Source organism: Mesocricetus auratus, unplaced genomic scaffold, assembly GCF_017639785.1.
Source record: "Mesocricetus auratus isolate SY011 unplaced genomic scaffold, BCM_Maur_2.0 Super-Scaffold_100003, whole genome shotgun sequence".
Taxonomy (NCBI): Eukaryota; Metazoa; Chordata; class Mammalia; order Rodentia; family Cricetidae; genus Mesocricetus; species Mesocricetus auratus.
The window spans coordinates 41,854,512-41,879,243 of record NW_024429188.1 but is presented as its reverse complement, the minus strand read 5'-3'; the positions used below and the strand labels follow the sequence as shown (position 1 = coordinate 41,879,243).

The following is a 24,732-nucleotide window of genomic DNA, read 5'->3' as shown; positions in this document are numbered from 1 at the left end:
ATTTTACATTTTCACTATATGATTATTAACACTTGATATTACAAATTTAAATTTATCAGCCATTCCATTAAGTAGAAAGTGGTTTCTCATGATGATTTTAAAGAATTTTTTAAATTAATTTTTAGGTGAGTTTCATTACGGTATTTTCATGCATATGTGCTGTTCTCATTTACTACTTTCTCTTATTATCATCACCTGTGACTGCCTTATCCCTCTGTCTGGTTTTTTTCCTTCCTTCACTTTCTCTACCCTTTCTTGCCACATGCAATCTATTGCCCTCCCTTTTCCATTTTCCCTTAAGATATCTCCAACTCATCTTTTTATCCTCTTTCCAGTTCCATGTCCTCCCTACATATAATGTATGTGTGTGTATATATGTGTGTGTTTGCATATGTAAGTACATATGTCTATACATAGACATGTCTGCACACATGTATACACACATACACACACATATATATATATATATATATATACATATATTATATGTACACATTTCCCTTATAAAACCAAGATTCCTTATATTAGAGGAAAATATGTTTGTGGCTTATTTCACTAAGCATAATTATTTCCAGTTTAATCTACTTTCCTAAAATGTTCTGATTTCATTTTTTATTACACCTCCCTAAATTTCTATTCTGTATTTATACCACGTTTTTTAGCATTCATTTATTAATGTCTGTATGAATTCAGTTTCCTCGATATTGTGAATAATACAGAAACAAACATCAATATGCAGGTAGCTCTGGTATATGGCATGTTGAGTTAGAGGCCTTTAGGTATATACCAGCCAAAAATACAATCAAGTGAGCCAGTGATGCTACTGGTAGTTATATACCAACAGTGAATAACAACTCCTTTCTTTTTTTTTTTTTTTTGTTTTGTTTCTGAGATGCAGGGATCTTTAATTGAAGGCCGGCCTGGGCTACATAGTGAATTTTTTTTCTCCCATTTTTAAAAAAATTTTAAATAGCTTGTTTCACATGTCAACCCCAGCTCCCCCCTCTCCCCCCCTCCCGCACCCCCTCTCCCCCCACCCCACTGCCAAATCCTTCCACATAGGGGACACCAGAGTCCGCCGTTTCACTCTGGGCAGGGTCCAGGCACTCCCCCAAGAGTCCAGGCTGGTCTCTCCTTTCTTTTTTTACAACTACTTTCTTCACTTATTTACTAGTGTTTGTTATTTTATTTTTTAAATGCCAAACAATATATGTTTGTTTCCCTCCTCTAGCTCCAATATTCTACCACCCAGGTTTATATTCTTTCTCTCAATCAAAAAAATAACATGGAGCTTATTTTGTATTGGCCAGTCACTCATGATCATGGAACTTCCCGGAGTGTGGTGGATATTCCTAGTACCATTCCGTTAGAGGAAACTGAGTTTCCTTCAGCTGTCAGTTGCATGCTTTTCCTTCTTAGTACTGTTTTGGTTCACATTCTGTCATGTTTCAATAAAGATTTTATAATTATGCTATTTTTGTGACAATGACATCCTAAGTTTTTTGTGAACTCTTTTTATTTGATACTGTATTTTTCTTTTTATTTTTCATAAGGCATTTTTTGTAAGTTACTTTTTGGTTTATTTTACCAATTGTGTATTCAATAACATGCTATTTAGTATCTTAGTCCATTTTAAGCTGCTATAGCATGATAACTTATAAAGAAAAGAAATCTGTTTCTTGGAGATAGGAAAGCTAGGATGTCCCAAAGCATAATCCTAGCACAAAGTAGGGCAGGAGCCTTCCTGTTACATTTTAGTATGATGAGGGACATAGGTGCATATGCAAAACAGTAAAGATTAAGTCAAACTAACCTTTGGATTTAGAGTTCACAGACACTATAACCAACCGACTTTGCTAAAATGGATTTTTGAGGGGTAATGATGGGAGACGGTGACTCTTAAATATTTCACTTCTTTATTTTGAAGATTTATTTTAAAATTTATTATTTAAAAAGTAGCGATTAAAAACTCACACACTATAACTAACCAGACCCAAAGACTATATATCTTCATGACACCCTTTTTAAATTTTTTTTTTCATTTAAATTAGGAACAAGCTTGGTTCACATGTCAATCCCAGCTCCCTCTCCCCCCCCTCCTCCCCCGCCCTTACCAACCCCTGCGTCCTCTCACCCAATCTCTATTCCACTCCCCAGGCAGGCCCTCCATGGGGGATCTCCAGAGTCTGTCATTTCATTCTGGGCAGGGCCTAGGTCCTCCCCCCATTTGTCCAGGCTGCGAGAGCATCCCTCATTGTGGAATGGGCTCTGAAAGACCATTTGTATGCCAGGGATAAATATTGATCTACTATCCAAGGCCCCATAGATTGTCAAGGCCTCCTCACTGATACCCAAATTTAGGGGGTCTGGATCAGTCCCATGCTGGTCTCTCAGCCATCAGTCTGGGGTCCAAGAGCTCCCCCTTGTTCATGTCAGCTGTTTCTGTGGTTTTGATCAGCCCAGTCTTGATCCCTTTGCTCATCACTCCTCCCTCTCAGTCACTGGGTTCCAGGAGTTCAGCTCAGTGTTTAGCTGTGGGTGTCTGCCTCTGCTTCCATCAGCCACTGGATGAAGGCTATAGGATGGAATACTGGTACAATGTCAATTAAATTGCAACATAAAATTTAGAGTGTGCATTAATATCATAGTATCTTTTCCTTGACATCCAAAAACCATTGCTTATATATAAAATCCATTTATTGGACTAGTAATTTCTAGGTTTTAGCTAATTACAGCACCAACTCTGAAATCCAACAGTAAGAGTCTCATTTTAAAAAGTTATGAGTGTAAGACTCAAAGGACCCTTCATCTTGAGGCAAATGAATTCTAGCTGTGACAATAAGATGACAATAATTTACTTCCAAAATTTATCATCTCATCAGCTTCTATTTATTTTGTTCTAAAACTTGAAAACGTTCATTTTGTATAACCATTTACATGGTAATATATTACTTAAGAATATTTTTTATAAACGTACATGACATATGTTGACCATATCTCCCCATATTCTCTATCTTCTTCTTTCTCAACCATCTCCCCCGTTAGTCTCTTTTGTTTCCCTAGACAGCTTCCCTTCTACTTTTATATCACATATATAGATTGTGGCACTCTACACAGATCCAGATATTGACCTAACTGGGATGGCAAGGGAATGAAGGAAAGACAGACACAGAGACATAGAAAAGCTGAAATTAGTTTGTCTGGACTCTCTGATGGAGAAGCCACAGTACCCTGAAGCTCCTGAAGCTCAGCTTGTTTGTTATATATGGTTGGACATGGAGGTGGGGTTATATAGAGCTTAACAAGGAGGCGGGGCTTAGGTATATGCAATTGAACAAAGAGACAAGTTTAACTAATCTCAATAGGAGCAGTCCTTATAGGGAGCAATATTCAGGCTGCAAATATCCAAGGAGAGAAAGCTACAGTGGACATCTTCTGCACACACTGTCAGCATTCATACTTGGACTAGAGGAAAGCCCTGTCATCACCCGGGGAGGGCTTTGCCACTGCCATGGGTATAAGGCATGTCAAATAATGCATACATTCACTCAGGACCTCTCTGGCACCCCATATCACCTGTTTCTTATATGCTCAGAATTGATCTACATGCTTAGTCCAGAGACAGTGTGCTGCCATTCTTGAAACCAGACTTTAAGGATGATGGGAAAGGGAGGAACTTAACAGCTTTTTCCCAGTAAAAAGAAAAGGAATATTTTCACAGGTTAAAGAGATTGAAGTCTCAAATTGTGTCAATGGTTGTTTTTGCAATATTAGCAGGAGAAACCAATCTGATCAAAAGTGTTTTGCTTTTCTAGGGTATGCTGACATAATTGGGACACGTCCATGCTGTTATTATTGTGGGTACAAGCACACAGGAGGTGGATCCTAATTAATTCCCAATTATTCTGTCAAAATCTCAAGGCTCCAACCCGCCCTGAATAGTTGAACAGAGCTTGTTGGAACTCCAGGTGCTTAGAAAGATAACCCCCCAAACAGAAGAGAGCATGTTAGTATAGATAATGGCTTCTCTCATGATTGATTTTACCTGCATGTACCCCTCAGAAATAACAGTTATTGCATTATTTGAGTCAGGTTGTTAAAAAATCTGGTAGCATTTATGTTTACTTATTTGTTTCTATATTATAATATAATTACCTCATTTATAGTATAATTACCTCATTATCCCCCTTTTCTTTCCGCCCTCCAAACCTTCCCATGTAACTCTCTTTTTTCCCTTTCAAATCTATGGTTTCCTTTTTCATTAATTGTTGTTACATACATATATGTATATGCATATACATATATATTTCAAAGTACATAAATACAGCTTGTTAGTCTATATAATGTTACTTATATGTATGTATTCAAGGCTGAGCATTTGATGTTAGCTAACCAATTGGTGTCCTCTTCCCTGGGGAAGACAATTTCTCCAGCTCTCAGAATTCCTTAATTTCCTGCAGTTCTTTGTGTAAGACAGAGATATCATGACCTTTCTACATTAGCTTGTTTATTGTCTTTGTTCAACTCATGTTTAGGCTGTCATGTTGGTGAGACTTTATGGGTGTAGCTTCTGATATTCCTAGGAGACAAAATCTCCCAGGAAACTCCATATCTGCTGTCTTTTAAAGTCTTTTTGCCCCCGGTTCTGCAATGATCCCTGAGCCTTAAGTACAGGGATTGTATTGATGTATGTGTTGAGAATGAACTCCAGAACTCTACATTTTGATTGCTTGTTGTTTTCTGTCATGGTCTCCATCTGTTGCCAATAGAAGCTTCCTTTAAAATTTAGTTTAAACTATTTATGTATATTTATATTCACATGTGTATGTATGCTAGGTTGTCAAGTTATGTAGCAGAGAATTAATATTCTCAATATATAAAGAACTCGAAATAAAAATTAAAACAAAACAAAATATGACTCATTCCATAAATGAGCCTGGGGCCTGAACTGAGAATTCTCAAAAGAAGATATCTCAAAGGATGTTCATTTTCCCTAGCAGTTAGGGAAATGCAAGTCAAAACAACTCTGAGATTTTTATCATACCCCAGTCAGAATGACAAAGATAAACAAAACTGAGAACAAATGCTGCAGATGTAGGGAAAAGAGAACCCTCACTCACTGTTGATGGGAATGAAAACTGGTCCAGCCACTTTTGTAATCAGCTTTTCTCCAGGTTTCTTCCTCAGTTCTTGCCTCTGGGTTCCTGCTTTGAATTCCCTCCCTGACTCTCAGTCTTGAAGGAGTGTTGTAAGATGAAATAAACCCTTTTCTCCCCCAGTTGCTTTTGGTCATACTGTTTATCGCACCAATAGAAACTGTAACTAAGACAGTGTATATATGTTTAAAATTGTAATGTCCTCTTCTTATTCTACTATGAACATACAGTAATAGTCAAATAGCACCCTTTAAATACCACCCATTTTAGGAAGTAAAGGAACTCTGACAGTGTTGCATGACCCAAGATATTGATTACTGTGTTCATGAGTGGATAGGAAAAATGGGAGTGAGACTAGTGTATATCAGTGGGTTGATAGATCAAATATGAAGCAGGGGGATGTCAAAAGCAGGTGGCCTGAGCAATTGTGACAAAGGAGATGAGGCAGTTTGGGCTAAAGGTAGAATGAAAAGATAAGAGTAAAGGAATGCAGTCAGATAACTGAAAAGAGTCCCAGATCTCAGGAACCCGAGATAGAAATCTCACAGACTCACAGACCCTCTGGATTTTGTGAAAGTCCATTGAAGGAAAAAAATGGAGTGAATAGTAAGAGAAAGAGAAATAAGAGGAGAAGAGAACAAAAATGGAGTACAGGAAGGAGGAAGGGATAAAATGGGGGGATGGGGAAAGATGCTGGAGAGACAGCAAGAGGGAGAAATGGGGAAAGGAGAAGAGAGCTGGCCAGCTCAATTGACATTCGGTACTTAATAAGGAAGAATAAACGTGAAGGAGACAAGGGTGGACTGGAGTGTACAGTCTGAATAGTCTTCCCTGGTCCCTTTCTCCAGTCTCCGTTCTAGGCTTCCAGATGCCAGCCCTGCCTTTGCAAGCTCAGATCACAGATGTTGATCTTGTTAGTAGACATTCCTTCATGGATTAGGTCACAATACTAGTCACCTTTCTGGGTGGTCTTTTAGTATTCCATTGGACAGTAGTGGATCTCCTCTGAGCAGTCCTTCCTGATGTCTGGCTCAGTGTTAAGAGAAGCTTTTTCTTGTGAGAAGCTTTCCCACCAGCCTGATTCCAGAGTCGCATCAGTCCCAAATAAACACACAGGAGGCTATATTAATTATGAATCTTATGTCAATAGCTCAGGGTTTGGATTCTGTATCTATGTTCTCCTGAAGACTCTGGGTCTGACCATATTTCTACCTTGCAGAAGGATAATGAATTCAAGACCCACTTAGGCTTTATATTAAGACCTGAATGTTAATTTACTATATTTTCCAAGTGAATTGTTTCAGAGATTCACATTTCCCCCAGAAATATCAAGTATAGCAGGAAATGAACATATTTGCTGAATTTTTTCCCAGCAACAACATTTTCTAGTCTCCAAGAAACATTACCTCCAACCAAGCCAAGGCAAAGGGAACAAACAGCAAAATTTGTGCATAGTCACTTTTTGCTCTCCACGTAATGTACAACATTGCCAATTTCAACTCCCCTGGTATCACACTGAATGTCGGTGTGGGACAAATCCAGTCTTATGTGCCATAATGTGTGCAGAAAAATCTGTTTGATGCTTCCATCTAATCCTCAAAGATGTTTTCGCCTCAGTTCTGTGTTCATCTGCCTCATGCCAGGTGCTATTTCCATGCCTGATCCAAGCTTAAGATACGGAATCAGAGAAATCTTTTGATCTTTATCAAAGCTCCCTTCTGTGTAATGTGCTTCTTTTGTTTTTCTGCTTTTAGAATTCTTTGAGTTTTGTGTAATCTGTTGGTGAATAGTTTTATTATACTAGAGATCACTAAGCTTTCTGAACTAAATATTTGTATTTTATCCCCAGATACAGAAGTTTTCATCCACCATTTCTTTAAATGTGCTTTCTGTCTCCCTTTCTGTGTTTCTTCTTCTGGAACTTGAGTATTGCAAATATTAGATTTCTTTGTTGTATCCTATGGATCCTGTAAATATTTTTTATTCCTTTTTTCCCTTTTTCTCTTCTGAGTAGTTTCAGGTGATATATTTAATTAATCTATTCATTTTCTGCTTGATGTTCTCTTCCTCTTAAACTTCGTTTATCTTAGTTCAGTAAATGTAGTCTTTGACTCCAAATACTTTATTTGGTTCTTTTTTGTTTGTTTGTTAACGTCTTCATCTTTCATTTTGATTTTGTACTGGTTTCTGATTTTGTTAGTTATTTGTACTTGTTCCCTTAATTCACTTGAATTCTTTCAAAGAATCATTTTGGATCCTTTGTCACACAATCTATGGATTTCCAAATTTGGGTATTTATAGTTTATTGTGTTCCTTTGATGGTGTGTTTTACAAAGATTGTTTTTGAGATCTTTATAGTCTTGAAAAATAGAACTGTGCCTTTTAAGAAGCATTTCCCCCATCCGGAACTTGTGGACTGGCTTAGATAAGGAAAAACTTTCCTTTGGGATAGTGCAAGATTCAAGGTAGGGTGCGTTTTGGCAGGAGATGCAATGTTACAATGAATCATGTCTGGGATCATGCAGTGGTTCCATGTCTGAATGAAAAGACTATATTGCTTGTTCGGGATACTGCACTGGCAACAGCAAGAGCTGTGAATGGTACACAGAGTCTTTCAGAACTCGTGGACTCCTTATCTATATAACTGTGTCTACTGGCTAGATATTAGTGGTGGAAGACAACACTAGTGCTAAAAATTGGAAGGCCGTTTGTAGGCATGTGCATGGTGGTGGAGACAAACTGTGGGTTTTTTCAAAGTCACGAGGCCTTGGATGAGTGACAATAGGTTGGGTCAATGGGGCATACATTTGTTATGAGAGCCTGGTTGCACATAGCAGTGAGGCTGGAGGCACGGGGCATGTTGGGTCAGCATGGACTAATATTTGGTAGTTATTCCGAATCACTGACACATAGCATTCAAGAAATAAGTCGCTAAAATCTACAGGAAGTAAAGGTGGGAGCTTAGGAAACTTATAAAATGTGAAGACTGGGTTGCTGGGCTGGGATGTATCAATTAGGAGCAGTACAGACACCTTGAAGAGAGAAACCTTGTAAATCAAGGGCCTGGAGAATATTAAAGCTACAAGAATAGGTCCTTAGTTTAGGACAACTGTAGCAGGAAGTGCTTAGCTCTAGGAGATAGCTTAGCTCTAGGAAAGCAAAAAGAGATAGAGTGTATCATATACCAGAGACTTCGAAGGCAAAAAAAAAAAAAAAAACTGACGCAAACAAACTAAAATCTCTGGAGCTTTCATTGATAAAGGCTGGAGTCAGGCTGCTGCCATGTTAACATTCAGTTATTTCACCAGTGGGAGCTGCTAGAACTGCCAGAATCTTCTGAAGAACTCCTCTCTCTAACTCCCCATATGTCCTTTCCCTCCAATACCTCTCATGCCCCCTCCCAATTAATCAATGGCCTCTTTGTTGTTGTTATTATTATTATATATAAATACATCCATAACTATACAAACACAACATGCTGAGTCAGTTTAGTGTAGCTTGCGTGTTTGATATGAGGGCTGTCCACTTTTTTCTTGGACAACTTAGGAGGTTCATCGCTAGTAAAGACTAGTAAATATTTTCTCTCTTGAGCTTCTTTTCCTTTGGTGTTCTCCCTCCCTCCCCCCTCTCTCTAGTAAGTTTTTGGTTTTTTGTGTATATATACAGCCTCATGACTTACCACTTTGTATTGGGCAACCAGTAAGTTGGCTCATCGCTGGGAGAGGCTAATTTTCCTTCTCTATGTAGTCATTAATTGCCTACATCTGGGGGTGGGTCCCTGTGAAAATTTACTCCTTCCACATTAATGTTCCCATTGGTATTGCCTTTTTTCTGGACTTGTTTATGCAGCCATTTCTAGGAAAGATTGTTTCACCGAAAACTTCTCAGTATTCTGGCTCTTACAGACTTTCTACACTACCTTCTGTGTTGGTACTCAGCCACAGATGCAGGAACTGTGATGTAGATGTGTCCACTGGGGCTGCATTCTCCTCCATCTTTTTATCTTTGCATTGAATCCTGTCGCGAATTTCTGTGAAAGTCTTCCTTTGCTATAAAGAGAGACTTCTTTGATGAGTGGTTAACAGCTACACTTATCTGTAGGGAAAAGGATGCGATTTAGAATATAGTTAAGGAATTGCATTGATCTAGCAAAGTGGCAGAAGTAAATTATTTTCTAAGGTCCAAAATTCAAGCATAGGTGAGAAAGGTCCTCTCCAGATCCTACCCATTAACCATTAACAAGGAGCTGTTAACAGTTGTAGCTATTGGGGGAGGGAGACTCATTCTTTAGGAGTTTGGAGAGTGTGTTTGGAGAGAGAGGGAGTTTGAAGAGAGGAAAGTAGGGGAGATACAGGAGAAGTTAAAAGGGGAGAATGTAGGGTAGGTATTTTCATACTTCATTGTGTACATGTATGAAGTTTTAAAATAATTTAATTCTATGAATATCTATTGCAATTCTATTTTAAGGATAAAGGCTTCATGTTTCAGTGGCCCATGTAACTTAACAGCCTAATAAGGGAATTTCAACCTATTTTTCTCTCTCTTCTTTACATTCTGAAATAATTCAGCCATCTTTCTATGATCTCTTTTATCCCTATGTACACAAGCACAATGTATATACTCATACATTAACACATATTTTAATATCTGTATGTTGACTACTTTCCTATTTTCATAAGTCACTGATAAAGATTTCATTTTTATCAAGCGCTTCCTTTTGAACCACTAGTATTGTAACAAAAGTCTTCCTTCATTGCTCTTGCAAGACATATAATATCCTAGTCTCTATTATAATTTTGATTTAAACGTTTAACTCTTTTGTAATTGCTTAGGTCTGATAAACTATTCCCATTTCATTTGCTTCTGTTTTACTCTGGTGATCACCAGTAATTTTGTAACCAACCTTTGCTACAGTACCATCATTTAGGTTTGTATATCTAGGTCTGCAATGCCTTCATTTATTCCTATTTTATGGTTCACTCCTAGGGTATATTATAGGAAGGGGAATTGTTATATTTCTGGTAGGAAATTCACTGAAGTCCTGTTACTAACACACTACTTCATAAACCATCAAGTGTCACAGGAAAAATTAGAATAATTGTTCTACATAAGTTCCTCCTTTCCTGTCCATAATAATTGTAATTCATTAGAAAAAAGTGGACATGTATTTTATAATACATATTTTATAATGAGAGCATATAAAGTAAGCAACATACATTAATTAAGCATACATTTTATGCATTAACTATATTTAATAAAATACTGAACAAAATTATAGTCCAGTAAAAGTCAGTGACTATCTAATAAAATAAATTTATATTGTTTCCTACAAATCATATTATGTACAGATGAGAAATCCTGAATGTTGTTCATCTCTGCACTTACCTTTCCTGATGGTCTCAACAGAGTCTTTGCTAATGTGAATAGATTGCTATTTTTAGTTCTTACACACATTCATGTGATATTGGGAACATAAAAAATAACAATCCAGTCCCAAAGTATTGATTGCTCTTTAGTCGAAGACTAGTGAAGTTTTTATCCTGTGAAATGTATATTGAAGTGTCAAACTCAATCAGGGGCTCCACTGACAAACTTAGCATTAAGAATCACTGTCCTAAGGTGAGCCAGTATTACCCAGTCATTAAACAATTTGTTGTCAGAGATTTCTAAAACTCCTATACTTCACTACTAATACTTAAGTTTTATGTGAGCATTTTGTATTTTATGGAATTACATATTTAGTTAATTTTAAAAAGTATTTGAGAGATAATTTAAAATTAAAACACTAATTTACTTAATGGTTTTAAATTTTAATTAACATTTAAATTCTTTTATATTTTTATTTAATTCTTTGTGAATTTCACATAAAGTGTGATCATATTCACCTTCCCTCCTCCAACTCTTCCCAGATCAACTCTCCCATTCCTTTCCCACCCAAACTTCATGTCCTTGTTTTCCCCAATCCATGATAACTTGCGCTGTTCAATATTCCTGATTATGTGACCTTCCACTGGAGTATTGTCAGCTCCTTAGGTGCTACACTCTTGGACAAAACTGACCTTTACTCTCCCAGCAGCTAACAACTGCCAAAAGCTTCTTGGCTAGTGGTAAAACTTCTTCTCCAACTCTTTTCTCTAGAGCTTGGCCTGGCTTGGCTTGCACAGTTATTTTGCATGCTATCACAGCTGCTCTGAACTTATGTGTGCAGCTTCGCTGCTATGTTCTGAAGACATTGTTTTCTTGTAGTTATCCATTGCCCCTGGCTTTTACACACTTTCTCCACATTTTTCTGCAACAATCCCGGAGCCTCAGGGTGAGGGAATAGTACACCAAGTTCCACTTAGGCTTGAATATTCTGCAGTCTTTTATTGTCTGCCCCTTGTCCATTTTTTTGGGTCTGTACTGACGATCATCTACTGATGAGGGTTCAAAGATTAATATACCCTTGAATCTTTAGATATGTTTGCTTCATTTGGAATACACATAGAGTTCATGAAATTATTAAGGGGCCATGGGGAGGGGCTTTCAGGACCAGTAGATAGACTGCACTGCTAGAAAGGGTAAAAATGCAATTGTGCAACAGTAAGAAATAAAGTGGGGTCAGGGAAGGGATGACAAGGTGATAGATATCATTAAAGATTTTTCCAAAGTACCATGGAAGTTTCCTAAAATATATTATAAAATGAGTTAAAATGAAGCTTTTCTATAAAGGGGCAAAAATATCCCTACTAGGTGCCAAAGGCTAGGAAATGCAAAGCCCAGTTCCAGGAATGTTCTGCTTGTATTAAAATTGTTGACCAGTGAGTTCCACAAATCCCCCAAACATCTGTGGTGCACGCATCTGTGGAGTAGGGAGTCAAGTCCTTTAGGCATGTGGCAAGGAGTACTGTAACTGAGTCATAAGATTTAATTTTAGCCTTTTGAGGAATCTCCACAGAGATTTGCAGAGTGGATGGACAAGTTTGAGATAGCATCAATAGTGAATTAGGGTTCCCTTTTCTCCACATCCCCTCTAGCATTTCTTCTTGGTAGTTTTGTTCAGCTTTGTCATTGTTACTGGGGTAAGATTAAATTTCAAAGTTAGTTTGATTGTATTTATCTAATTGCTAGGGACAAGGAACATTTCTTCTTTGTAGAAGTCTGTTCAGATCCCAGGACCACTTTTTGAATGGGTCACTTTTTTTATCTTTCTAGACAGGGTTTCTCTGTATTGTTTTGGAGGCTGTCCTGGAACTCGCTCTGAAGACCAGGCTGGCCTCGAACTCACAGAGATACGCCTGACCCTGCCTCCCAAGTGCTGGGATTAAAGGTGTGCACCACCAATGCCTGGAAATCTTTGCTTTTTTTTTAAAGCTCTGTATAGTCTAAATATTAACTCTCTATCAGAAGTACACACTGGCAAAGACGCTCCCCCATTCTGTGGGCTTCCTCTTCAGTTGATTGTTTCTTCCCTTTTTTTCTTTTTTGGTTTTATTTTTATTCATTTATTTGTTTAATTTGTGTAGTTTTTATCCCGATCACAACTTTCCCTCCCTCCTACTCTTTCATTCCATCCTTCCACCTCCCCTTTTCTCCCCTCCCCAATCAATCCACTCATCCTCTGTTTCTGCAGGCTTCCCATGGGTATCAAAAAAGCGTAGCTTATCAGGTTGCAGTAAGACTAAGCACTTCCTCTTGTATTTAAGCTGGACAAGGCAATTGAGTATGAGCAATGGATTCCCAACAGCCAGCCAAAAAGTTAGTGACAGCCTCTGCTCCATTGTTAGGAGTCCTCCAAATAGACCAAGCTACACAACTGTCACATATATGCAGAGGGCCTAGGTCAGTCCCATGCAGGCTCCCTGGTATGTTGGTTCAGACTCTTTGAGTTCTTAAGAGCCAGGTAAGTTGTTTCTGTGGATTTTCTTATGGTGTCCTTGACCCTCCTGGTTCCTAAAATCCTTCCTCCCTCTGTTCAACTGGATTCACCAAGCTTGGCCTGTGGGTCTCTGCATCTGTTTCCATCAATTACTGGATGAAGACTCTCTGATGACAATTGGGATAGTCACCAATCTGATCACAGGAGATGGCCAGTTCAGACTATGTAACCACTATTTTTGGGGTCGTCCTTGTAGATTGGTGGGAGTTTCCCTTGATTGTTTTTTTTTGTGGTTGTTGTTTTTATTTTAGACGGGGTTTATGTGTAGCTCTGGCTGTCCTGGAACTCACGTTGTAGACCAGGCTGGCTTTGAACTCACAGAGATCCGCCTGCTCCGGACTCCAGAGTGCTGGGATTAAAGGTGAGCACCACCACTGCCCAGCTGGGAGTTTTCCTTGAACCAGGTTTCTACCTGAACCAGAAGCCTTCCCAATCCCTGCTTTCCAGTCATCTCTTTCAGTATTCTTCTCCTCTACCCACCTCTGAGCCCAATCCTTCAAGTTCCCATCTCCTGCCCCTAGTCCACCCAGGAGATCTCTTCTATTTCCCCTTCCCAGGGAGATCCATGCATCTCCCTTGGGCCCTTCTTGTTACATAGCCTCTCTGGGTTTATGGATTGCAGCATGTTTATCCTTTACAGTTAATGCCCACTTATGAGTGAGCACATGCCATGTTTGTCTTTATGGATCTGGCTTGGCTCACTCAGGATAATTTTTTTCTAGTTCCATCCATGTGTCTTCAATTTCCTGATATCATTTTTAATAGCTGAGTAATACTCCATTGTGTAAATACACATTTTCTTTATCCATTCCCTGACTGGGGTTCATCTAGGTTGTTTCCAATTTCTGGCTGTTACAAATAAAGCTGTTATGAACATAGTTGTGCAAGAGTTTTTGTTATAGGATGGAGCATCCTTTGGGTATATGTCCAGGAATGGTAGAGTTGAATCTTGAGGTAGATTGATTATCAATTTTCTGAGAAACTGCCATGATGATTTTCAAAGTGGTTGTACAATTTACACTCCCACTAACAGTGCAGGAGTGTTCATTCCTCTTGTCCCACATGCTCTCCAGACATAAATCCACACACTAAGCCAGTTTTTTTTCTTTTATGAGGTTCCCCTTGTCAATTGTAGCATTAATTCCTGGACAAATGGAGTCTGATTCCTACATCTATATATCATTTAGGTTACTACTTATGTTTTCTTCTAGCTGTTTAAGTACTTCAGGTTTCACATTTAAGTCTTTGATCTGTTTGAAACTAGTCTTTGTACAAGGTGATAGAGGTCTAATTTCATTCTTTTACTTGTAGACAACCAGTTTTCATAGCACCATTTTATTTAAGATGTTTTTCCCCCAAGCTTATATTTTTGATATTTTTGTCCAGTACTAAATGGCCATAGTTACATGTACTCATCTGTACATGTCTGGTTTGGTGTCTGTACTATATTGGTGTGTTTTTGTTGTTGTTTGTTCATTTGTTTTTATTATGACTGTATGGTATATTTTGACCTTTGGAGTAGTAATCCCTCCAACACTGTCCTCTTAATTCATAATTGTTCTGGATATCTGGGAAATATTTGTGGTTCCATATGAATATAAAGCTAGTTTTTCCTATTCCTGTGAAGAATGTGATGACAATTTGGGTTGGGATTCCATGGAATCTGTAAATGGCTTTTCATAGAATGGTCATCTTCACAATATTAATTCTACCAATCCATGGGCATGGGATGTCTTTCCATTTTCTAGTGTCTATTTCTTTCTTCAGAATTTTAAAATTTTCATTACAGAGGTCATTCACATCCTTGGTTTAGCTTATTCCTAGATGTTTTATTTTCTGTGAGGCTGTTGTAAATGGGATCTCTTTCTCTATATGTTTGGTGTTGGAGTAAAGAAAATCTAAAGATTTATGCAAGTTGATTCTGTATCCTGTCAAATTGGTGAAATTGGTTTTCATTTCTAGAAGTTTTCTGATAGACTTGTGGGGACTTTTATGTAAAATACCATGTCTGCAAATAAGGATTGTTTGATTTATTTTCCTGTTTCTGTCCTTTTAATTTCCTTCTCATGCCTTATTGCTGGTTCTTTGTGCACAGTACTGAAAGGGCAAGGGAATAATGGACATCTCTATCTCATTTCTTGACTTCAGTGGAATTGCTTCAAGCTTTTCTCCATTTAGGATGATACTGACTGTAGGTTTATCATATACAGCTTTAATTGTGTTGTGATGATCATGGGATTTTTCTCTTCAAGTCCATTTGTATAGCTTATTATAATTATTGACTTGCACATATTGAACCAACTCCGTATCTCCAGGATAAAGCCAACTTGGTCAAAGTGTATGATCTTTTTGATATATGTCTGTATTCATTTGCAAGTAATTTATTGAGTATTTTAAGATCTGTGTTCATCACTGATATTTACTGCAGTTTTCTTTTTTCATTGTGTCTTTACTGGGTTTGGGTTTTAGAGTGATACTGGCTTCATAGAATCAGTTTTGGAGTGCTTCTGATATTCCTCCTCCTCTTCCTTCTCCTTCTTCTATTTAAAATGGACTTGTTATAGATCTTTGAATGTCTAGTTGAATTCCCCTGTAAATCCATCTGGCTCTGGACTTTTTGTAGCTGGAAGGCTTTTTATTTCTATTTCAATCTTCTATGTTGTGGATCTGTTTAGGTTGTTTATTGCTTCTTGGTTTAATTTTGGTGGTTTGGCTAAATCTAGAAATTCATCTATTTCTTTTAGATTTTCCTGCTTATTGGAATTTAGGTTTTAAAAATATTCCCTTATACTATTCTGAATTTCTTTGGTGTATGTTGTAATGTTTCCATGTTCCATTCTCATTTTATTGATTTGGGTCATTGCTTTTGGTCTTTTTTTATTCCCATTTGGTAAGTTGGATCAAGGGTCTGTCAATATCGTTTATTTTCTCAAAGAACCAGCCCTTAATTTTGTTGATTCTTTGTATTTTTTCTAGTTCATTAATTTATGCTGTGATTTTAATCATTTTTTTAAATAGACCAAATTTGGATTTGGTTTATTCTTGTTTTTCCAAAAATTTGTTGGTTCTTTATGTCATTTGTGCTTTTTCTGATATTTTGGTGTAGACATTTAGCTATAAATTTCCCTTGTAGGATTGCATTTAATGCACACCAGATGTTTTGTTGTGTTGTGTTTTCATTTTCATTTAGTTCCAAGAAATTTTATTTCTTCTTTGACCCATTCATCATTCAGTAATATGTTGCTTAAACTGAGTGAGTTTGTATTTACTGGAGATTTGTTTGCTCTTGGTTTTAATTTTTATTGCATTATTATCAGATAGGTTACATGATGTTCAAAACTTTCTGAACTCATGAAGATTTGGGGTTTTTTTGTTTTACTTGGGGGGTGTTTTGTTTTGTTTGTTTGTTTTGTCCCAAGATGTGGTATGTCTTAGAGATGCTTCCATGTGCTGCTGAGTAGAATGTATATATACTTTGGTGTATGTGTGGAATATTCTGTAGATTTCTGTTAGTCCATTTGATATATGATATCATTTAATTCTGATGTTTCTATGTTTATTTTTTTTGTCCAGATGTCCTGTCTCTTGGATAAAGTGGTGTATTGAAATTTCAATTCTGAACATCTGTGCCCCAAATACAAAGGCATCCACGTTCATAAAATAAATCACCTAGTATTAATGGGTTATTAATGTTAATGTGTCTTTATTTCCAGTAATACGTATTTTTTATGAAGTGGGGTACACCAAAGTTTGGTACATATATATTTAGCATAGTAATGTCTTCTTGGTTAACTATTTACTTGTTTAGAATGAAGTTTTCCTCTTTACCCCTTCTGATTAGTTTTACTTTGGAGTCTGTTTTATCAGACATTAAGATAGCAATGCCTGTTTGCTTCCTGGTCTTTTTTGATTAGAATCCTTTTGTCCATTCTCTTATACTAGCTTTAAAGTTAATGTGTTTCTTATTAAAAAAAAACCCAGATAGATAGTTTTGTTTCTTTATCCATTAAGTCAGCCTGTGTGTTTTGATTGGTGAGTTGGAGTCATTGATATTTAAAGTTATTGTTAAAAACAGGTATGTTAATTGTGGTCATTGTGTTGTTAATTTTTGGTGGTTTTGTGTGTGTTTACACATGCACAAGATTTTCAGTGGCATTTTGTGTTTTAGTAATTATGGTTCACATTTCTTTTAAGTGTCTCTTGGCTGTGCTCATTCCTCTCTTCAGCCCAAAATATCATTGCCTTTTAAAGGCTATTTAGTTCATGAAAAGTTTTTCTTTCTTTTTCAATGATGGCAGATAGCTTTTCAGGATAAGTCTAGGTTTTCCACCATGTTCTTTTTGTACTTGAAATGTATTGTTCCAGGCTCTTCTTGCTTTCAAAGTTTCCCTCAAAACCTTAGCTATTATTCTGGTGTGTTTGCCTTTTTATGTGGCTAATGTTTTTTTTCTCTTGAACTGTATTTTTTCTTTGTTCTGTATACTTAGTGCTTTAACTATTACATACCATGGATATTTTATTTTCTGCGTTTCTTATTATTATTTGTATGGGTATGATTTTCTTTAGTATGGAGAAGTTTTCTTCTATGGTCTTTTGACATTCTTCTCTATGACAATGACCTGGTATTCTTCTACCTCATTTATTCCTATAATTCATTGAGAGGTATCTTTAGGATAGCAGCAGGCATAAAAAGTCCTGGCTGAACACATATAGTAGACATTGGTGGTCTGATTAGGCGAGGGCCCTGTATGTGGAACCATGCTAAGTTGGGGGTTTGTGGAGGGTGTTTGGAGGGGATATCAGGCAGACTAACCTGTCTAGGCCCTGTAGAAGCTAATTATTACATTTTTAAGTATCTACAAAAAGTTATTTTGTAGAATGTCGTTTCCACAGCTTGTTTTAGGATTTTTAATGCAGCAGCAGCCAATTGGCCATTCTTCTTTCTGTGCAGTGTGTGAACACACACATCATTGTATGTGTGTGTGTGTGGGGCCAGAGGTCAATTCAGGTGTCTTCATCTATCACTTTCAGCATTATTTATTGAGATAGTATCTCCCACTGAGGTCTGTTCTTTTTTGTAATTTTTAAGATTTATTTTATTTTTGAGGTTATAACACAATTGCAACATTTCTCCCTTCATTTTCCTCCCTCTAATCCCTCCCATATACCCCTCCCCACTTTCCTTCAAATTCATTGCCTCACTTTTCACTAATTGTTACTGCATGCATATATGTGTATGTATATACAATATTCCTAAATAAAACCTATCTGTTACATATAATGTTACTGATATGTGTCATATATATATTATTCATTATGATATATCAGGCTCTCCAATACTTCCTATCTTACTAAGAGTCAAATCTAAACTCACTAAGGCCCTAAATATCTAGAATACCCTATGTAAATGACCTGCTATCTTCTTTTTTCCCGTGTAATTTACTCTAGCCATCCTGTCTCCTGGCTATCTCTAGACCACAACAATTTCATTCTGTCCTTGGGATCCATAGTCTTACATTTCTTTTCTGCACAGAAAGTCTTTCTTTAGACATGTATGTGATTCCATTTCTCCTTCTTTAACTATCTTTTAAAATTTGTCTTAGAACTTTGTACATCAACACTACATCTACTTAGATCCTTGCCTCTCTCTACTCTGGTTTCCACTGCTCCCATGTTTCCCCTCTCCCTCTAAAATTCCTAATCTTTTAATTAGTATTGTTATATGTACATATATATGCACTTCAACATGTATATGTATATTTTGTGTATATATATGTATATGCATACTTGTACATACAAGCTACTGAGAGTCCAGTGAGTGGAGCTCACATGTACATAAGTTCCCCTTTTGGAATTGGATAACCCATGCAGGAGCTCCTCCTTAGAGGAAAAGTAGCCATTGACCACCTTTATCTAAGGTAGGTCCATGTGGAATTGGCATGCCAGCTAGTGTTGTCATTATGCTGGTCTTTTACAGGCAACCATGTTGACATTTCATGAGTACATTTCCCTTGTCACATCTAGGGGACATTATATAGCAACAGGTATTCTGGGCCTCTGGCTCTTAGGGATAATAATTTCCTCATTATACTCTTTAGACTTTCATAGCTCCTGTCAGTGGTAGAATGTGTTAGTTTGTCACTGCAAGGAGAATCTCTGGCTCATATCTTTTAATGGTTACTAGAATTCTATTTGTCATATTCTGTTTACTATTGGTAAGGTCAGTCTCCTTTAACTAATCAGAATTGTTTCACTTTTCCCACTTGCTCATTATTGCTACATGAACTTTATAAATGATTTGTGTATCTACCAATTGTGTAGCTATCTTTTAATTTTATTACTAAATTATGAATCAAATAAAAATTGACATTGCCTTAATATTCCTACATAGGAACAAGATCTGTCTTTCTATTTCAAGACATCGTTGGGGCCTCTGAGCCTTCATTTTTCCCTTCTTTTCTCCACAGCAAGATGGGTTCTGGATATATTCGGAATATTGTAACAACCACCTGGACGCCTGCATGGAACTCTCCAAGCTGATGAAGGACAGCCGCTACCAACACTTTTTTGAGGCCTGCCGACTCTTGCAGCAGATGATTGACATTGCTATCGATGGTTTTCTTTTGACTCCAGTACAGAAGATCTGCAAATATCCCTTACAGTTAGCTGAGCTCCTTAAGTATACTGCCCAAGACCACAGGTAAGGGGTTTGAGGACACAGAAGTAAATGTCTTTTAAATATTGGTACCTTTTGACAATATATAACTTTTCTGTAAAGTAGGATATATTCCTCCTTACTTTACAAGGCCCTTGTGAATAAAGTAAGGGTTATACTACAGAGAGTATAACTTATAAAGTTATAAGTCAGTATACATACGAAATGTTATGCATAATCATTATTACATAACTTATACTCCACCTTCATGGACTGCAGCTTATAGCTTGGCTTTTAATACTAGGCTCAAACTCATGAATCAAACCCAACATAGTAACTGCTCAATCGTTTATTCAATTCTGTTTGAAAGACTCAGATGGCCTGCAAATATCTTTCCAACTAGTACTAATTGTACATTCTTTCTGCAAGGTTAATTCCCTTGTTTGTATACTTAGCTTTTTGACCTCACCCACTGTACATTTGATATAGACTTAGAATATAGTGCAGAGGGTGGGGGAAGGAACAGATTGAGACTTTACTTGAAGTTTTTTCTTTAGTTTTTAAATATTTTATTTTCTTCCATCCTGCCTTCCTTCCTTGCCTCCCTCCCTCCCTCCCTTCCTCCCTCCCTCCCTTCCTTCCTCCCTCCCTCCTCCTCCTTCCCCTCTTCTGTTAAGTCTGTACCCAACTATGTATTTCTGCCTGGACTGCAACTCATTATGTAGACAGAACCAAGCTGGCCTCTACCTAAAAGAGATCTGCCTCCTGAGTACTAAAATTAAAGGCATGTGCTATCACATTCCACAGTTCTTAATTTTTATTCAAGGGAACTTACCCAACAAAGACTATGAAGGATATCTATGTGAGTGAAAAAGTGAAAATGATGCATTTCATCTCTTACCAGTATGGAATGTGCTAAAAGGAAGCCCATTGATGGTGATGGCTTACAGTAAACAAGCCCCACTCTTTCACATATTGCCTCGAAATGTAGAGACTCAGAATATTCCTAGCTTATCTCTATTTGGTATGAAATTCCTGACTTTGGACTTGTTGCTTCAGCTCAGCACTTATTCTTCTGATAAGCTTTCCAAGAAGAATGAAGTCTCCCACTCAAGTTCCCTACCTTTCATTTTAAAATAAAATATAGTTACATCATTTTACTATTCCATGTCCTCCTCCTTACTCCTCCCAAGTTTTTTGCCTTTGCTCCCTCATGCCCTTTCTTCTTTAACAATGGTTGTTATATATGCATATAAATGTGTACAACCTAATGAATCCATTCAAGGTTTCCTGAATGTATGTTTCTAGGACTGATCACTTGGTACTGAATAACCAATCTGGAGGCATTTCCCTTCATCATCTGTTTCCAATGATGAAGGCTCTATGGTCACATATTATTTTGCAAATTTCTACATCAGCTGCAAATATTTCCCTACCAGACTCCTACAACTTAACTGAAGGAGTAATACTTGGTCTCATGACAGTGGTTCAGAGACTGACAGCAGTAGAGATATGTCCAAGAAAGAAGATAAAGACAGAAGAGAAAGGCAGAGAAGACCTTTTTCGGTATTAAGTTGTCTCAAGCAACTTGTAGACAAGTCTTAGAGACTTAGTCTGATCTGAATGTCTGAAATGAGAAAACCATGGTGATTTCTGAAGTAGAAGACTGGATGAAAAGTGATTAACAGTAAATAAAATGTCATTTGCTTATGAAAACTTGGCATAATTGCTCCTTACTTAATAAGAAAAAAAGAAAATAGAATAGGATAGTCAGTTGATGTGTCTAAAACTAGAAAATCTTGGTTCCATCACTCCCAATAATGGGAGGCAGCCAAACCTCATCTGAGACCCCAGAGACACTGACCAGAATTCAGAATACATCACAGCTATTTTCTTATTTTATTCACCTTTAAAGTTACTGGTACAGATTAGATATGATAGCATTCATCCTTTAACCACTGTAAGAAAGATAACCAGCAAAAATGGCAAAACTGACAATTATATAACAACAGCATGATTCCCTAATACTTGTGGTTAGGAAGAGAATTTTCATATCCTCAGTGTTCAATTGAATTTTATGTGTATGGCCTTGGAATAATTATGATTATTACTAATACAACTGAGGAACTAATTTTTTAGCTTACTTAAGTTTAATTAAATGTGAATGTGGTACCATACTGAGAGAATAATTCCATGATTACTTCCCAGAAAGATTAAAATACTGATGTCCTCAAATCAACCAAAGAAAAGACACAGGGGGTAGGGAACTGGGCCTGAAGAACTTAAGTACTTATTTGTGTCATTGTCCTATCCTATGTCTCACTGGCAGGCTCAGACAGTCTTGTCAGGTAGAAACATTGGCAAGGTTAGAGAGCTAACAGATCAAATAGACAGAAAAAGCAATAGGAAAGGATGAAATACAGTAGGAACAAATATGAAGTTTTACAGGTGAAATCAGCACGTCAAAGACTGGTTGAGAGATACCGCTCCTAGAAAGCTTGTTTTGAAGACACTTAGAAAGCATAATTAGTTGATAATACACTCCATATGACTCATCATAGTAATAGAAACATTCATTAAGGCTCAAAATAGGAATACTTCTAGCTTTCTTGAGAAAGAATAAACTGGTTAAGAGAAAAATCTGTTACTACAGTGGATCAAATATAATAGTGTTTGAGGTCCACAGTTCTGGAACATGTACAAGGTACAGATTGGAGTCATGGATGTTACCTAAGAGGAGATGTTGTATAGCATCTGTCCTGGCAATTAGAACTCCCCTCCTTAGGCCTATTCTTGTTCCATCACCCCATTTTCAATACATTAAGAAGAAAAATAACATTTTTTTCGCACCTTTCTCTCATGACTTTTTCTTTAATCAGTGCTGGGAGAGAAAGAAGGCTACAACCACAAGATTTCTTTTAGCTTTACTAAAAGAAGGTATTAACACTAGGCTGTAATGAATCTTATTGCCTCCTTGGGTCATTCTGTCTATATCAAATGGCTGGAATCTCACTTTTAACCGGCCTTTCATAAGAACTGTTCAGTTGAAAATTAGGTCAGAAAAGCAGACAAAATTGGGTAGAATTATATGACTCTCAAGACATGGTTTATGAAATGTTTCCAAAAGCTGGGGTGTAAGTTGTATTTCTCAAACCAAGAATTCTGTGGGAGGCATCCTATATTGTATCTACCATTAGAGAAATACTTTATTTGAAATAAAGATACAAATAGTATTCATGGCTCAAGAGTAAAGCAGTATGTATCGATGATTGCATTTATTTTTTAAACCCCTCAGTAAATTCTGCCAAAATTCTTCCCATTTATGCATGAGAAAATTGAATCAAGTGCTAATGACACTTGCTAAATGAAACACTGCTAGTTAGCAATAAAACTGGATATAAACTCATGGAGTCTGGTTTCAAATTCTGTATCCTCATACATTATACTACACCTATCTCCTTATTGTGCCAGAGGAAAACTTGCAACATTATTCCATTGTGACCACAGGCAGAGAGACTCCTTAGAAATATATAGAGAAGAGATGCCTTTTTCTTAATCCTTGTCTGTTTTTTCAGATAGGACACAAATAGAGAGGTGTAAAACTAAAGAGGTCTATCTCCCTTGTGAAAGAAGTTTACAGTTAGGATATTTATGGGGCTGGTACAATTTCTCTATGAACATAAGTCACACAGTCATTTCTTCCAAAAATAGGACTGGAAATGTCGTTGTTCTCTAGGTGATACAGATTACCATCTGGTAATCAAGAGTCTTACTAAGGAGAAAAATAGAATGGATTTAAGATTGGCATAGTGCACATTGGTTCATCCACCTTTCACTCTTATATCTTCACAGTGATTACAGATATGTTGCAGCTGCTTTGGCTGTCATGAGAAATGTGACTCAGCAGATCAATGAACGCAAGCGACGTCTGGAGAATATTGACAAGATTGCACAATGGCAGGCCTCTGTCCTAGACTGGGAGGTAGGACTTTCATCAGCAGAGGTGTTGAGCGATCCCAGTTGCTTGTTGAAAAGCTGGTCATCTTAGCCAACAATTAAAAAGGAATTAGAAGGAAGGATTCCTATTGAACCCAAGGCAAAGGTTCCTGACAAGGAAGGGCTATTTAGAGTAATCTCCGAAGTTTGATGAAATCATTGGGGCTTTATTTTATTTATTTACCATATTACTTTTATTTATTCATTTTAATTTATTGTGACATATTCGTCTCTGGGTGTTTTTCGGAAACAACTGGATTGACTTAGTACCATTCCAATGCTCTTTTGTCCTGGATTTAAGATCATGAACTTCACGGATAGATAAGAAGTAGTACATACTAATCTACTCCAAGACACACATTATAACTCGGTACTCTTGTTTATAACCATGCAGGATAGCAAATATATTATTTTGCTATTAGTGAGATAACCTCATCCTGGTATATCTACTAGACTAATGAAGCATGCACATTCTAGGCCATAACTACCATCCTGCCAAATCCACTGACCGAGCTCTGTGTTCATCATCATTCTAAAAATAATCTGTCACCTAGTCATCCCAGTGTGGACACCCACAGTTTCCTTGAACTTGGAAAGGAAGTGACTGAAGTCATCAACCTTTCCTTCCCAAATGCCACACACTAAGAGTAATAACATTTCTTACTCATCTTGGAGGCCCAAGTTGTGTGACCTGATAGTAGGTAGGCTGACATAGCCAAGATGGAAAATGTCAGCAGGCAGGAAGTGACATTCCTAAAACAATGTGGTAATAGTATAGAAGTAGATCCAATACCTTGTTGTACTGCCCTCACCCCAGATATAATTTTCTGTGTTTAAGAAACAGTTTTTTCTTAACATTTCAAATTGTTTAGTCTATCCGAAGGGGACCGTTATTAGTCTTAACAGAGAGTTAGCAAATGTTCAGGCATTTTTCTGCTACTTCTATTCTTCCTAATGTGGATTATTTAAAAGCATCACAATTATTATCAGTTGACCCATTTTTATCC

The 24,732-nt window shown here is 37.1% G+C and overlaps 1 protein-coding gene across 6 annotated transcripts in view; it reads left to right on the top strand.

Annotated features, from left to right (window-relative positions):
- The window catches only part of Arhgef9 (Cdc42 guanine nucleotide exchange factor 9), a 157,834-nt gene that overhangs the window by 103,901 nt on the left and 29,201 nt on the right, over positions 1-24,732 (top strand). For all 6 annotated transcript variants that reach the window (XM_013121343.3, XM_005081140.4, XM_013121344.3 and 3 more), the window contains exons 5-6: positions 19,542-19,774; positions 23,582-23,711. In XM_013121343.3, the coding sequence (XP_012976797.1) occupies positions 19,542-19,774; positions 23,582-23,711 (363 nt within the window). The remainder of the gene's footprint in view (positions 1-19,541; positions 19,775-23,581; positions 23,712-24,732) is intronic.